Source organism: Sceloporus undulatus, chromosome 4 (assembly GCF_019175285.1).
Source record: "Sceloporus undulatus isolate JIND9_A2432 ecotype Alabama chromosome 4, SceUnd_v1.1, whole genome shotgun sequence".
In the NCBI taxonomy this organism is placed as follows: Eukaryota; Metazoa; Chordata; class Lepidosauria; order Squamata; family Phrynosomatidae; genus Sceloporus; species Sceloporus undulatus.
The window spans coordinates 134,696,616-134,713,699 of record NC_056525.1 but is presented as its reverse complement, the minus strand read 5'-3'; the positions used below and the strand labels follow the sequence as shown (position 1 = coordinate 134,713,699).

Below are 17,084 nucleotides of genomic sequence, written 5' to 3'. Positions count from 1 at the left end.
TTCTATAGCATTGAGCCATGGCTGTTAAAATCGTGCCAACCTGGATTATCACTGCAGTGATGATGTAAAACACACTGCAGAAATAATCCAGTTTAAGACTGCTTTATCTGCCCTGGCAACAGTGTTTTAACTTCTCTGACAGAGAAGGCTCAATGTCTCACAAAACTACAGTTCTCAGAATTGCCCATCATTGAGCCAGGGCAGTTAAAGAAGTCTCAAACTGGATTATTTCTGCAATGTGTTTTGGACCTTGGTTATCTTCGCTCACACTTTGGACATGGTTACAAGTATAAACGTCCAACCTCTCTTTCAGTTAAAAGTGAACCTTGATTCATCACCATACAATTTATTCTAAAACCAGCTCATGTGTGATCAAATGTGTATTTCAACCATCGCCCTGAATTTTCCATGTGCTGGGGGTGGGGGGGGGGGTTAAGGCATTGTCAGAAATGAATCTCAATTTGAGTTGTAAATTCACAAATGTAGAACTCTATAAGCAGCTGAAATAATTGTTCCGGAAGCTTGGAGTGACAGTGCATGGGAAGCATTGCTTGCTAGCTTTCATTTAACTTCATAGCAAAAATCTTCATAGGAAATGTGCAAATGGCAGTGTTATTGTGGCTATAACAGGAGGAGCCTCGCTGTGCTTTTAGAGCAAATGTCTCTTTGTGGCTCCTGCTTGGAAGGGCCCTTTAGCTCTTACAGAAGCCCAAACCAGACAAGGTTTTGGGCTTTGTTTTCCATTGTCTGTCGTTTAGCCTGGTGTCTCTAGGTTAAAAACAGCAGGTTACGCGGTCCTTTTTCACACAGTAGCAACTTCCCGGCTGGGATTGGTGAGTCTGTTGCTGTCCTGGAAGAGAGTTTGCTGATTGGATAAATAGAGAGGCAGTCTTGGCCAATGAGCAGAAGGTGAACATTGAAGATCTGCGGCGGGTACCACTCCCCTCCACAGCTGTGTCAATCTCTCTCAAACCAAAACAATGAATGAGAGAGGTAAACACTGACCACAGACCCTTTCTCTCTCTCATATGTCTCATACCTCTTCAGGATAGGTGGTGTGTTCTCCAAGGGAGTTGAAAAAGAGACACTCTCTGCTATAAACAGCTCTTGTTTTTTGCAGTTTTAGAGCTTCTTTGCTGTGGATTTCAGAATGATGCTCAGAACAGGAAACTCTGCCTGGCGTTTGGGACTTCTGCATGCCTTTGCTTTCTGTTTGTCTCTGAGTGGCTGTTTTGCACAGATCCGTTACTCTGTCCCAGAGGAACTCACTCGAGGAGCCTTTGTAGGAAATGTTGCTAAGGATTTAGGAATGGATGTGACAAAGCTTGCAGCTGCCAATCTGCAGGTGCTTTCCGATTCCGACTCCCAGTACTTCTCTGTGAATGTGAACACTGGCATCATAATAGTCAATGACAGGATAGACAGGGAGCAGCTCTGTGGGCAGAACCTGCGGTGTTTCTTGCATCTTAAACTTGCTATTGAAAACCCAGTGGAGTTCTATCGTATTGAAGTGGAGATTTTGGATATCAATGACAATGCGCCTGAATTCTCAAGTAGCACAATAGCTCTGCAGATCTATGAACTGGCTGTACTGGGTGCCCGTTTCCCTATCCCGCACGCGCAGGATCCCGATGTAGGAACAAACACTTTGCAGACCTATCACCTCAGCGCCAATGAGAACTTCAACCTCAACGTGAAGGCACGCACAGACGGCACCAAGTTCCCAGAGTTGGTGCTGGAGAAAGTGCTGGACAGGGAGCACATTGCTGTCCACCATTTGGTCCTGACAGCTGAGGATGGTGGCATAACTCCCAGATCCAGTACTATCCGAATTGCTGTCCATGTCCTGGATGCCAATGATAACCACCCAGTTTTTGACAAACACACTTACTACTCCCGCTTGGTTGAAAACTCTCCTCCAGGAACCTTGGTGATAAAGCTGAATGCAACAGACCTGGATGAAGGATCCAATGGACAGATCCAGTATTCCCTCAGCAGCCATAACTCTGAAGCCTTGTGCAGAATCTTTGCTATTGATGGCACCACTGGAGAGATCCGTGTTCAAGGGAGCCTGGATTTTGAAGAGGCCAATGTATATGAGATTGAAGTGGTGGCTAGGGACATGGGCTCCCCTACTATGGAAGAGCATTGCAGTATTATGGTAGAAGTGACAGATGTTAATGACAATGCCCCTGAAGTCATTCTCACCTCTTTCTCCAGCTCCATGAGTGAAAATGCACCTCCTGGCACTGTGGTTGCTGTGATACATGTCAAAGACAAAGACTCGGGCGATCAAGGCAAAGTCCAGTGTCAGCTGCCCAGATACCTTCCTTTCAAACTTCGGAAAGACTTCGAGCACCAGTATTCCTTGCTCACCAGTGAGCAGCTAGATCGTGAGAGTACTCCTCAATTCAACATCACCATCTACGCCTTTGACTTAGGAAATCCACCGCTCTCCCAGCATACATCTTTCTCCATTACTTTGGCTGATGTCAATGACAACCCACCTCAGTTCGATAGGTCGTTTTTTGAAGTCATCCTGGAAGAAAACAATCCAGTAGGTGTGGTTCTTCTTACAGTTTCTGCAACAGATGCAGATAAGGACCAGAATTCCCGCCTTTCTTATTCTGTTTTGGCCAGTCCAGGGCAGGACTTGGTTGAAGATCCCACCACGTACGTCTCCATCAACCCAACAAATGGGGAAGTTTTTGCAGAGAGCCCCTTCGATTATGAACATACCAACCATTTTCAGTTCCAGGTGGAGGCTTGCGATGGCGGCTCCCCTCCGCTCTGTAACAGGATCATGGTACACGTCTACCTGCTAGATCAGAATGACAACGCACCCTGGATCCGATTCCCTTTTGTTGGGACAGATGCAATTGTACAGTTCCGGATTCCACAGTCTACCTCACCTAGTGCCTTAGTCACAAAAATTATGGCTGTAGACTTGGACTCTGGGCGAAATGCTTGGCTCTCTTACCATTTAGAGCAAGCCACAGACCCCAGTCTTTTCAGCATGGGCCTTCGGAGTGGGGAGGTAAGGACCGCACGAGCAATACAGGACCTAGACAATCCTACCCAGGAGCTTGTCCTGGTTGTGAAGGACTCAGGAGAGCCTTCCATGTCTACCTCAGTCACTGTGATAGTGCTTCTGGAGGAAAACAGTCCTGAAGCCTTTCTGGGATTAACTGCTCATGCGATGGAAAGTGAGGGACCTCCCACATTGACCATCTATCTTATCATCTCTTTGGCTGCAGTGTCCACCATCTCATTGATCGCTTTGGTGGCCCTGGGGTTTCGGTGCCTCCGCCGCGACGTGCGGGCAGCTCCTACCATCTTGGGATGCTGCGGGAGCCAAGCCGCCAGGCTTGAAGATGGCCTTGACCATACCATGGGGCACTGCCACTACCAGCTGAGCCCTGGTGATGCCATGATCGGCGTCCAAGTGGCCACCTCGGGACCTCCCGCCCGGGGGTACCGCTCCTGTTTCTCTCCGGTCTCCGACATCAGCGAGTTTGTATTCATGAAGCCTAACCTGACTCTTAGGACAGCCTCTTGCAGCAATCTCACCGAACCCAGCTGCTTTGGCAAGGTGAGAGATTCCCACGCAGCACCTTCCAAGTTTCTGCAGCAGCCTTGGCACCTGTGTGTGTGTGTGTGTGTGTGTGTGTGTATACGTATGTATATGTGTGTGTGTGTGTGTGTATATATACATGTGTGTGTGTATATATATATGTATGTATACATATATGTGTGCTTATATATATATATATATATACACACATACATATATGTGAGTGTGTGTATATATGTATGTATTTATACATACATATGTGTGTATCTATATGTATGTATATATACATATATGCGTATGTGTATATGTATGTATATATACATATGTATGTATATATGTATGTATACATATGTGTTTGTGTATATGTATGTATATATACATGTGTGTATATATATCTATATATACATATATGTGTTTATGTATGTATATATACATACATGTGTTTTTGTGTATGTATATGTGTGTGTGTGTGTGTGTATACATACACACCTTTTCCCAAGATCCAGAAGCAGAGCTGTGACATATATGTATGTGTGTGTGTGTGTGTGTGTGTGTGTGCAGGGTGGGTGGGATCTCTCCCCAGGCATCCTAGCCAATGTCAGATGGCACATCTATCTATCTATCTATCTATCTATCTATCTATCTATCTATCTGTCTCAAAATCTCCCCTTTCCTCCCTTTTTGGAGGCAGGGGAGGGGGCAAAGGTGGTCCATTTCCCCCCTTTCCTCAGAGGGGCATCTTTTGCCTGCAGCTCTCCATCACTCTCTTTTATTTTGTCGTCTGGGTTTAAATGCATTACTGGCTCATGGCTATGGAATTCTGGGAGTTGGAGTTTGTTGTGGGTCCAGAGCGGAGCTCCAACTCCCTGAATTCCATCGCCTTGGAGCCAGGGCTGTTAAAGTGGTGCCAAACCGGGTTATGTCTCCAGTGTGGATGCAGGGTCTCCTCTCCCTCTCTCTCAGGGGGAGGAGGGAAAGAGGAGGAGGAGGTGGGGGGATGTTGGGGGTGGAGGAGCAGCCATCCAGGGGGATGCTTGGGGAAGGGGGCTTCTCTGATGCTGCTGCTGCTGCTGCTGGGGAGGGCATCCTGAGAGTAGTCCCTTGTCTCGGGATCCGTTTCGCAGCGCCTTTCCTCCGCTGCTCCTTTTGCCAGTGAGCTGCTGCTGGTGTTGCTGCTGCTGCTGCTGCTGATCGGCGCCTTTGCAAAGGAGCCATTTCTTCCGCAGCTGCAGACAGGGGTCTTTTTGGAGGCAGGCAGGGAGGAGGATGGACGGGAGGCAGCCCTGGCCGGCGGCGGCGGTGGCGGCAGCGCTGCTCTTCTGGGCCTCGGTGGCCTCGCTGGGGCCGATCCGCTACCTGGTGCCGGAGGACCGGGACCCTGGCTCGCCGGTGGGCAACCTGGCCAAGGACCTGGGCGTGGAGGTGCGGAGCCTGTCTGCGCGGAGGCTGCAGCTGGTCTCCGAGGGGCTGCTGCGCCCCTTCTTCCAGCTCAACCTGGCCGAGGGCACCCTGCTGGTGAAGGAGCGCCTGGACCGGGAGGCCCTCTGCCGCGCCCGACCCACCTGTGCCTTCCCCCTCCAGCTGGTGCTGGAGAACCCCTTGCAGCTGGGCCGCGTGGAGGTGGAGATCCTGGACGTCAACGACAACGCCCCGCGCTTCCCCCACGAGGCCCTGGCCCTGGAGATCACCGAGGTGGCCAACCCGGGCACCCGCCTCCGCCTCGAGGCCGCCGAGGACCCGGACACCGGCTCCAACTCCATCGCCGCCTACGAGCTCAGCCCCAGCGAGCACTTCGCCTTGAGCGTCAACCTGCGCGGCGACGGCGTCAAGATGCCCGAGATCGTCCTCGAGAAGCTCCTCGACCGCGAGAAGGCCGCCGTCCACCACTTGGTCCTCACCGCCTTGGACAGCGGAAACCCAGTCCAGTCCGGCACCGCCCGGGTGACCGTCCGCGTCCTGGACGCCAACGACAACCCGCCCGTCTGCGAGCCCCCTGTCTCCAAGGTCTACCTGGAGGAGAACGTCCAAGTGGGGACGGTGGTCACCAAGCTCAACGTCACCGACTTGGACGAAGGCCCCAACGGAGAGGTGGAGTATTTCTTCAAAGCTGGCAACGGCGGGCCGATGAAGCTCCTCGACTTCTTCAGCCTGGACCCCCAGACCGGGGAGATCAGGACCAAAGCCTTGCTGGATTACGAAGAAGCCAGCGCCTACGAGATCGCCATCTACATCAAAGACAAGGGATCCCCTGCCATGGAAGGCCACTGCAACATCCGGGTCGAACTGGTCGACGTCAACGACAACAGCCCAGAGATCATGTTGACGTCCCTCTCCAGTCCAGTGCAAGAAGACGCCCCCACGGGGACGGTGATAGCCCTCATCCAGGCGAAGGACAACGACTCCGAGGAAAACGGACAAGTCCACTTGGAGATCACGAGGTATGTCCCGTTTAAGTTGGTGTCTTCCTTCAAAGGACACTATTCGCTCGTGACCAATGGCCCCTTGGACCGAGAGAAAGCCGCTGGATATAACATCACAATTAAAGCAACAGATTCCGGAGTGCCTCAAAAATCCACGCAGAAAACCGTCTTAATTCAAGTCTCGGACGTCAACGACAACGCGCCCACCTTCTCTATCCCTTCTTACACAGCCCACGTGGAGGAAAACATCTCTCCGGGGACTCTGGTTTTTTCCCTGTCCGCCTCTGACCCAGATGTCGGCGTCAACTCCAAGCTGTCTTATTCCATTGTGGACAACGGGAACCATGGCTTGCCCATCTCGACCTATTTCCACATCAACCAAGAGAATGGCAGCATTTACACCTCCAGGGTGCTTGACTATGAGCAAGAGAAAGTCTTTCAGGTTGCAGTGGAGGTGAAGGATTCGGGTTTCCCTCCTCTGAGCAGTACGGCCACCCTTCACTTGTTTGTCGTGGATCAGAATGACAACGCCCCCGTGATTGTGCACCCCCAGGTCCTTAAGGGCTCTGCCTTTCACCAGTCAGTTCTGCTTCCTGTGGAACCTGGGTACTTGGTTACTAAAGTGGTGGCTGTGGATGCTGACAGCGGTCACAATGCCTGGCTTTCATACAATTTGCTCCAGGAAACAAACGAGGCCACTGCTTTCAAAGTGGAACGCCACTCGGGAGAGATCCGGGTTACTCGGGCACTAAGGGAGCCTGGGGTATCTCACAGGTTGGTGGTAGAGGTGAGAGACAATGGCGTGCCAACTCTCTCAGCCTCATTGGTTCTGCTGATCTCCTCGGAAGATAATGCTGTGCAGGACTTTTCCAAGTCCTTGGACCTCCTCCCTAAATCTCCTTCCAGAGCCCCCAACTTAACTCTTTACCTTATCATCTCCCTTGTGGCCATCTCTCTGGTGTCTTGTGTAATGATGATTGTTGTAGGGGCCAGGTGCTTCAAATCTGGCCTCTGTGTCCCTAACTGGTTCATGTCACGTTGCTGTAGTAGGAGGACAGAGCGGAAATCCACCATAAATTTCAGGGGGCACCCACATCCTGAAGGCTTTATCAGATACCTTGAAGTGGGTGGAGCTGGAGCTCAGCACTACAAGTCTTGTCTCTCCCCAATGTCTGAACAGGGAGAGTTCTTTTTTGTTAAACCTTTCAGTCATTCTACTACGGCAGAGAGCATTCTTGCCTTTGAGCAGGCAGGCAGTGTTTTGCAGAGTCCCTCTGATGGGGTAAGAGACATCAAAATGTTGCCTCAGGTTTCTGTTTTCAATCCATATTTAATAGGAGCTCTATCATGGACTTCCATCTGCTGGGCATAATGAAGGAATAGGTCATGCTCATGGGGAGATGCTGGGGGAGGGGAAGATCCTACATTTTGAAGATAGCGTCCTTTTTTTGGTACGATGCATGTGTGGTTGCCATTTGTCTTCACATCACCCTCTCTTCAACTGCCTTCCATCCTGTATTAAATCTGTGCTAAATTCGGGTGGGAGCAAAATGCAAGTGTCCACTTGACTAGTCGATGACCACTTGGCTTGACTCAAGACACACTGCACTGTTTGTGATGAAGAGTCAGTTTGACACAAGCCTCCCTAGGTAGCTGAGGTTGCTTGGTTGTTGTTTTTATAACTGCTTGATAGGAATTATTAATTTGTTATTATAGCAGTATCATTAGTACTTTACAGAGTCGCACATGCCAAATCTGTGCCCCTGTCCCAAGAAGCTTGCAGTCTAAATTTAGGCAGGCAAAGGGGGGGAAGAAGCAAATCTGATTACAGATAAATGGAAGCAGATGCAATTTGTCATCTCTATTCAGCCCTTTTCCCTCTATGTGTACAGCAAATTCAGCTGGAGAAGAGAGCTAGAGGACTAAAGCAAAGGTGGTATAGAAGAGGTGAGTTTTGAGCGGGGGGTTCAAAAGAAGAGGGTGAATTGGCACTGCATGGATATACATGTTTGTTTGCTGGTTGTGGTGTCTGCAAACATGTTCCTTCACACGTTCTGTGCCTAATGCATCCTTTAGCCCAAGAAACTGGCACTTCTCAAGGTCAAGGTGATGGTGGGTCAAAGGGTGAGGCCTACTACTGAGCTCAAAAAATGTCCTCACTACCCTTTCCTCCATTATTAGAGTTATGTGTAATTGTCAAGCCAGACTTCTATCATCAGCACAAAGTGATACACTTACTGTACTTGACAAAGAAAGAACTATTATTTATCAAGAAGTGATCAAGAGCCTAGACTAAAATGCATTCAGAGGTGCATCTGTAAAATGGGTTTAACAACTGTTGATTTGATTTTCCTCAGGAGAAGCAGTCAAGGCTTGGTTACTTTGCAATTTTAAGTGTATCTTGATTTTGATGGCATGTTGCTTTGGAATTGTGCTCAAATAACTGTCTATACATTTTCGAAATAGATATGATTGTTAATGTGAGTCTAAGGTACAGTATAGTAGTATTTCCAAAACTGCACAAGTGAAATTTCATTTTACGCAATGGACAGAATTCACCAGGAAGTTCTCTTGAGCAAGTTCCATTGGAATGAGCAAGAGCTTTAAAAGACCTGAGTTTAGATCATGTTTTTTGCATAGGAATGGCAGGAGTCAAGTCTGTGAATGATGCTGAATATCTTGTAGTAAAAATATCTGAATGAATTAACACGTGGGCTGGGAAGTAGCAAAGCCATAACAAAGAGGACAGGTTCATCTGTTTAAGAAAAACAGCACCTAGTTTATACATCAGAGTTTTTCTACAGTGAATGTATAAAATCATATTTCATTTTTGCTTCTTAATTTTGTTAGCACTGTGAAGGCATGCTTGAAAATAAATGTCCTATTTTACAGTGTATGATATTCTACATTGATTGTTTTGCAACCCTGACTGTTTACCTATTCACTTTGGCATGACTCTAGCTACTACCTTGTGAGGAAATCTGGAACTTTTGACACATTTTGGGACTCAGAGGGAGGGATTTAACTCCATTTTTAGGAATGTGTAAATCTACATTTAGGAACATAAATGAACAGGTATCATTTTGTAGAGTTTAATGAACTGCTTTTTTATGCTCACAAGAGTACTGGATTCCCAAAACAGATTTAAATAGATGCCTACATTTAGGGGTTTAAATTTAGGACCTAGCGTTTTATTGTTGTAACCTGTGATTCTCCAAATTATAGAAACAAGTGGGGAAGGAAGGATACACAACGAATAACTCATTTGTAGGAAGTGTCTGTGTAAATTTAGGTGGCACAGCTATGTCTATATATTCATAACATAGCTACAGCATATGTGCTTATTTTACACAGACATCATTCAGCTGAAAAAACCTTGGATTAGCTGTTTATTTTCAGGACTCACTAGGAATATCCAGATTCACTGGACTCAATGAGTTCTGCCATTGCTCTTAATGGAAAATAAATTGATCTTAAAATACCATTAAAAAAAAACATGATCTTAAAATACCATTATGTTCAAGGAAACTCCAAAAATGGATGGTGTGCAAGTCATTTCCTTGTTATTAAGACACTATTTGAAGGATTAATGAAGGAGAATGCTAGAAGATTTGTGTGTTTGCACTGCAAATCGACACTGGCATGTCTTTCAGCAGTGTTCACAAAGAGCCATTCAGACATAGACTTCACAGTGGTCTTTTATGGACTTCTTTATTTACAAGATGTCCATTGTTTTAATAATGCAACAGTGTGGGTGGAAAGTAATACATGCTTCAATCTATTCAGATATAGTACTACTGTGTGTCTTCTGTTGTGTCATCTGAAGAAATATTGTTGTAGGAAATGGAATTTTTAATCTCAGTAGGCAAAACAAAACAAAAGATAACAGAGCTCCAAAGGCACACATCTAGAAAAAGATTAAAGGAAATGCAGGACATTATATCAAAGCACTGCGTAGGCCTGTTCAAGAAAAGACTATACATTAAAAAATTCTATTAGCATTTCAAATGTTGGCATACAGTAGATCTCTCTGAGTACCAATTAATTCTGTTTCCTGCCCTCAGCTCATTATTCCTTATGTTCTGGTGTTCTCTGGTTTAAATGATGCCCCCTTCAAGCTTATTTCATGCTTCATTGATTTCATGGAATAGTTTCTGAGTGTCTTATCTTCTAGAAGACTAGAGAACTTTCTCATCATGCTATTTAATCAATCATACCTGTTTGGGGGTATTTTGGAATATGCTGTAAACCACTTCTGTATGTTTGTGTGCATCTGTTATTTGACTCACTGTAGAGGACGGTTATTATATTTAATAGTCTTCTTGGTTCATCTGTCTAGCTCTGTGCAGCTGTGTTCACTTGCTCACACCTAAAGCTAAAGGGGGAAAGTGGGTGACAAAAGCACTTACAGAACCATTTGCAAATGTTCTCACTTAGCAGCTGGATGTGCAAAGCACATGGCAGGCCAAGGGGAGAGAGCATGCATGCAGACCCTTGTGTCCCTTCCCATTCTACCTTTGTATTTCTGTCTTCCACTAATGCACATCTAGGACCAATGTGACAGAGAACTAAATAAGCCTAAACTTAAGGATAAAAGTGTTAAACCTCTCTTTTTGTTTCTCTTCCAGCAAGCACAGCCTAACACAGACTGGCGTTTCTCTCAAGCTCAAAGACCAGGAACTAGTGGGTGAGTTATTTATTTTGTTATATATGTATCTGCAAGTAGTATTTTTCTGTGCCATTTCTCAAATATGAGGTACTAGAAATATTTCCAAAGATGGCAAGGGTGTGGTGAGTTCAGGGGGTTAACACACTTTTTGGGTTTAGATAGCTGGGAAAGGCCCAATGTGTTGGTAAGGGCAGATGCTTTAGATTCCTGAGATATTTTTTTGTCATATTTGGGGCTTTTTTTGTGGTTACCTGGGCTAAAACTGTCAGATATTGTTTTTTTATTGAACAATAGGACTGTAAATGAAACGTAAGAACTTTTCAAATTGCAAAGAATTGTGCCAGAACTAATCAACACCTTGAAAACTCTGTTACCACACATCTGTCATTGCTATTATTACCTTCTGAGAAAATAAGCACTCATCTACAGAGGAATATTCTACCATATTAAACACGTTAAGCATTTAAAAATGCCAGAATACTTTTTTGTTTTAGCTGGCCAGGAAAGGTACTACTTTTGTCAAAATTGTTAGCTTTTTTCAAGGGTGGATATTTCAGCATTGTCCAAAAGAATCCATGTATTTAGAATATGAAACATTTTGGCATATGCTAAGGGTGTCTTCTAGCATTTGAAGTGTTTCGCACAAATTCTTTCCATAATACTCACAAAAGCTTTTAAAAGCATGCTTTAAAGGTACTGAAAGCAAAGGTCCTCCTATTTTTTTCTTTTTTGGTAGAGATGAGATCTCTTAGCCTTTAAGCTTTCTTTACACAAATAAATACATGTTCTGGTAGCACTAATGAAAGATACTGAAGCTGGGAAGACACAATGCTGAAGATATTTGATCAGGACTGACAAAATGCATAAATGTGTAGAGAGATCTTGTAGCACCTTTGAGACTAACTGAAAGAAAGAAATTGGCAGATGAGCTTTTGTAGACTTTGGTCTACTTCCTCAGATGGATTTGAAGAAATAGACTGAAGTCTACAAAAGCTCATGCTGCCAACTTCTTTCTTTCAGTTAGTCTCAAAGGTGCTACAAGATCTCTCTGCATACTGATTATACAGACTTACATGGCTGTACAGTATCTTTGAAAAATGCATACATTGTGGGAAGCTTTTCAGTTCTCCTGAAATGTTTATAAGGCTGGATGTTAAGCAGAACTGTGGTGGGGAGAGGAATGGAGGGTGGTCCAGCTGGAGCAAGCCTTGAAGTCTTCTCCTCTTCCCTCAATCTCTTGAAATCCATCTTGAAGGATGAACAACAGTAGTTGTTCTAAAGGGGCAGTATACCTGCATCTGTCAGTCAGACAACTGTGTGTTCAGTAATAGGTTTTCAAATACTCCTGTAGCATTGAATTTGAATTTGACAATGCTTTGTTTGCACATGTTACCCCAGACCTTCCCCGCAGTGGTTTTAAGAACCTAAAGAGCAGAAGCATAGGGTAGATGGTGATGTCTTCCCATTTTGACTCGGGAATGAGGGAGTGCAATGTTGACCCATAGAATCATAGAGTTGGAAGAGACCACAAGGGCTATCCGGTCCTACCCCATTCTGCCATATTCCCTCTCTCCAGAATATGGGAGAGAGTTAGTTTACAATAGGAAAAAGAAGCAAACTACCCCAACTTCCATCATAGTTGGGCAGCTGCTTGGCAACCAGGAATTCAACCCTTTTCCTTTGGCAGTTTTTCCCAGTTATATCAGTACATTGTTGAGAGGGAAAGACTTCACCTGCTGAATTCCTTGTTGTTGCACACCTGTTCAAGGTTCAGAAACCCTGCCAGAAAAAGTTGGCAACCCTAATTCATAATGCAGTAAATATTAAATGGGGCACAGAGTGCTTGGGAAAAACCTGTTTGTGCCTGTGCCAGAAACATAGCCAAGAAGTTAACATTATTTTACACTCAGGGAATAGACTGATAGTTTGAGTCTTGGCTTGCTGTTTCTGCAATAAAGTGGTCAACCTTTTAAGTCAATCCCTTCAGCTCTCTTTTAACAAATTAAGCTGCAGAAAATGGGCAAGTAATAAAAGTTTAGTTCCATGCCATGGAAAGCTTCATCCACTGGTTTCTGTAAATTACACCTCTCTGAATGGCACAGAAGTAGGGCAGGGGTTTGTTGTTGTTGTTGTTGTTGTTGTTGTTTTCTAGCCAGGTAGCACTCTTGTTCTGCAGTAGCCTCCAGCATTTTCTTCATTTTAGGGCAGACCAGTCCTTTCCATGTTCCATGCTATCAGTTTCTTAATTCCACTTTCTCTTGTTGCCCTGCCTCTGCTCAGTTCAGCAGAACCTGTAGTTGTAAAACAGATTAAACATCCCTCCTATTCTCAGTGATGTCTGAGAGATGGGTTCAGCAGCTTAGCCAAGCTGTTAGGAGCAGGCCTGTTACTAATCTGTTTGGCCTCACTCTTTGGATGGTGTCTAAAGAGAAAGAGAGGACAAGTAGGGGCAGGCTCTCATATACTTAGAGTGAAGAGGTGAACAGGTTGCAGTAGCAAAGAGAAGGTACAGCATGCCCAGGGGCTTCCAGAAAAGGCCTTTTCAGTGGTGGCACCCTACTTGTACAACCCTTGTCTAACACCTCTATTAATGCAGACATCAGATAAAGATATTTTTGATTTTTGATTTTAGCTTCTCCTATTTTTATACCATCTTTTACTGGTGTCAACTGTTGTATTGCTTCCTGCTGTTTTATAAGTTATTGTAAAATACCCTCCACATGTTTAAATTGAGGGCCTGGTAGAAGTGTTTTAAATAAGTAGGGCCCCCCTGCAGAAAGTACACAACCAGGCCACCTGTGACACTGGTCCAGCACTCAAGCCATTTCATTTCAGACTGTGGGTTTTTCATGGGTTAATTAAAGCAGAAATACTACAAAGGAAGGTTTTTCTCATATGGAGAGACAATGGAGTTCTGCCTTCTCAAACAGCTGTTAAAGGCACAGAAGATATCTGCCACAAAAAAAGTTGATAATCCTGGCTGTCCATAACCTTCTATAAGACCTTTCTATAATGTAAAGAAGCTTCTCATCACCTATAACTCAGTATGGCTGTGTCAGTGTAGTGTTAATGAGAAGCGTTACTAGAAGCTAAGCAACTGTCCATTCATTTTCATGGGCAGACGTCCAACTACAGTTGGCCCTCCACATTTGCAACTTTGACTTTTGCAGATTTGATTGTTTGTGGTTTTGATTAATATGTTCTCTCTAGGAATCTCTATTCCTAGCAAGAAATTGGGATTCCTAGAGAGGAAGTGCAGTTCTCCTGGAAGTTGACTAAGGAATAGAGGTTCCTAGGGAAAACATTTATCTGGGCAATTGTAGGTCCTCTAGAAAGGGTTTTTCTTAGGTAAAACAAATAGGGTTTTTTATTTGTGGTTTTTCCACATTCACGGGTGTCCTTCATTTCTAACCCCAAGGAATGTGGAAGGAGCACTGTATATCATTAAACATAGGATACTATTCTGTGAGAGCCAGGCTGGCATAGTGGTTTGAATGTTGGATGAGAACTCCGGGAGACCAGGGTTCAAATTTCCGCTCAGGCCAGTTGCACTCACGCTTCTTTTAGAGGAAAGCAATGGCAAACCTGCCAAGAAAACTCTATGCTATGGTTACAGTAAGTTAGAGTTGACTTGAAGGCACATAACAACAGCAAATTCTAGGGTGCTTTGAGTCTGTGTTCCTGCATGGCAGACAGTTAGACTGGATGGCCCTTGTGGTCTCTTCCTACTCTATGATTCTGGGATTCTGATGGTGTATTCATATAGAGTTATTATGTGGCTTACCAGCTGTGCTTTTATGGGTGGTGTTGGCATGAAGATAAAAATGCTGAGGAAAATTTCATTTGCATTAGGTGTTTTGTTTTTGTTTGTTGGTTTGTTTTTAGCACACTGTTTCTAAGGTCACACAACATAGACAGTTTTCTTTTGTAAAGCAGTCCATTGATAGTCCATTGTTCAGTCCAGAGTTTCTTCAAAGTTAATGGAAACAGAATTTGTGGTGAGCGATACAGCAAGCATAGCCAGGCAATTTATTTGGATTTAAAAGTACCACAAAAAAATGGCTGCTTCCATCTGGGTTCTCCTGTGAAGTGTTGAAAAAATAGAGTTGCCAACTTTTCTTGTTCACTGTTAACAGCAGTCTGACACTAGAATTGCCAACTCTCCAGTCATCTACTGTGGCTATTCTCTGAACCATTTGGAACCATATCAGAACATAGACAGTATTTTTTTTTCCTGGTTAGCAAAAAACACTGCATGACATGATACAGAAATCGAACAGTTGTTAATCTTCCTATTAATTCTGTGCAGGAACAGTTTCAAATAGTTTCTACAAGTTAGGCTAGTGTTTATCTATGGCCAGGTAAAACAGTGAGAAGCTCCCCAGGAAGAAAGGCTTTCTTGTTGATCCTTTCATTCTGTATCATCCTGGAGAGAAGTGACCAGTGGGGTTCCACAGGGCTCTGTCCTGGGCCCAGTACTGTTCAACATCTTTATCAATGACTTGGAGGAAAAAATTGGGGGAATACTTATCAAATTTGCAGATGACACCAAATTAGGAGGAACAGCTAATACTCCAGAGGATAGGATCAAAATTCAAAATGACCTGAATAGTAGTCTAAAGCTGGGCCACAGCTAACAAAATGAACTTCAACAGAGAGAAATGTAACGTACTGCACTTAGGGCGAAAAAATGAAATGCACAGATATAGGATGGGGGACACCTGGCTTAAGGAGACAACATGTGAAAGGGATCTAGAAGTCCAAGTAGACCACAAGTTGAACATGAGTCAACAGTGCGATGCGGCAGCTAACAAGGCCAATGTGATTTTAGGCTGCATCAATAGAAGTATAGTGTCTAGATCAAGGGAAGTAATAGTGCCACTATATTCTGCTCTGGTCAGGCCCCACCTGGAATACTGTGTCCAGTTCTGGGCGCCACCATTCAGAAAGGACATTGAGAAACTGGAGTGTGTCCAAAGGAGGGCGACTAAAATGGTGAAGGGTCTGGAAGCCATGCCCTGTGAGGAACGACTTAGGGAGCTGGGGATGTTTAGCCTGGAGAAAAGAAGGTTAAGAGGTGATATGATAGCTCTGTTTAAATATTTGAAGGGATGTCATATTGAGGAGAGAGTAAGCTTGTTTTCTGCTGCTCCAGAGAACAGGACCCAGAACAATGGATGCAAGCTACAGGAAAAGAGATTCCACCTCAACATTAGGAAGAACTTCCTGATAGTAAGGACTGTTTGACAGTGGAACAAACTCCCTCGGAGTGTAGTGGAGTCTCCCTCCTTGGAGGTCTTCAAACGGAGGCTGGATAGCCATCTGTCGGGGATGCTTTGATTTGGATTTCCTGCATGGCAGGGGGTTGGACTGGATGGCCCTTGTGGTTTCTTCCAACTCTGATTCTATGATTCTATGTACAATTATAGTACAGTGTTCCCTCCACATTCGCTAGGGTTTGGGGTGAAGGATGTGGAAAAAACGCAAATAAAACACACTATTCTTTTTATCTGAGAGAACACCTGTCTAGGAATCTCCAGGTCCTCCAGTGCAACTCTGTGATCAACATCTTCCAGAAGTTGATAATAGAATCATACTGGAGGACCTACAAATGCCTAGAGAAATGCTGTCTCCAGGAATTTCTAGGCTCTCCAGCACAACTCTATGGTCAACTTCTGCCAACTTCTCTAGATGGAGGATCTAGAGATTCCTACAGATAACATATTAAGTAATCAAAACTGCAAATAATCAAATCCACAAAAGTCAAAGTCGCAAATGTGGAGAGCCAACTATAGTATGGTTCTCCTCAAACTGATAGGCCCCCCATTCCTGTGGAATTCTGAAATATGCAATATTGTGAGGGATGTTTAATACCAACAATAGAGATCACCAGGGAATACCAGATGTTATAGGCAATATTCAGTGGACGGCAATGGCAAAACCACTCTGAATACTCCTTGTCTTTGAATATCTTACGGAATTTGTGGGGTTGCAACTTCAAGGCACATATACAAGCATACCATACAAAGTAAATGTGTTTCTGGGCTTGACGTCTTTAACACAAACTTTGGTACCAGAGGCATAAATAACATGAAAATAATGGGGATAGTTTTTCACACCACAAAAAAGAAGAGCAGTTCAGCATGTTTCAGCAGACTTTTTATTCAAAACTTACAGTATCCACTTGTGAAGTGAAACAACCAGGTCAAGTCAAGCTTGCATAAGTATGTAAAAAAAAAAAATGAGCCTTGTAGAGACCACATGAAAGCTTCTTCCAAAAGGCCTCCAGGGCTGGGTGTTCTTTCGCCACCAGCTGCTACTTTCCTTATGATTTCCATTTTGATATCCATACTTATAGATCTATTGTCAGAGTGTGGGACCGGAACAGTCAGCTTGTTTAATGAAACAACAGAACTTTATT

General features: G+C 44.6%; 1 protein-coding gene across 30 annotated transcripts in view; it reads left to right on the top strand.

Moving 5' to 3' along the window:
* The window catches only part of LOC121928513 (protocadherin gamma-C5-like), a 368,742-nt gene that overhangs the window by 329,193 nt on the left and 22,465 nt on the right, over positions 1-17,084 (top strand). For 29 of the 30 annotated variants that reach the window (XM_042463345.1, XM_042463325.1, XM_042463326.1 and 26 more), the window contains one exon: positions 10,623-10,681. In XM_042463345.1, the coding sequence (XP_042319279.1) occupies positions 10,623-10,681 (59 nt within the window). Of the gene's footprint in view, positions 1-989; positions 3,593-10,622; positions 10,682-17,084 lie in introns of those variants that run through there. The other variant, XM_042463323.1, reaches the window with a different exon arrangement.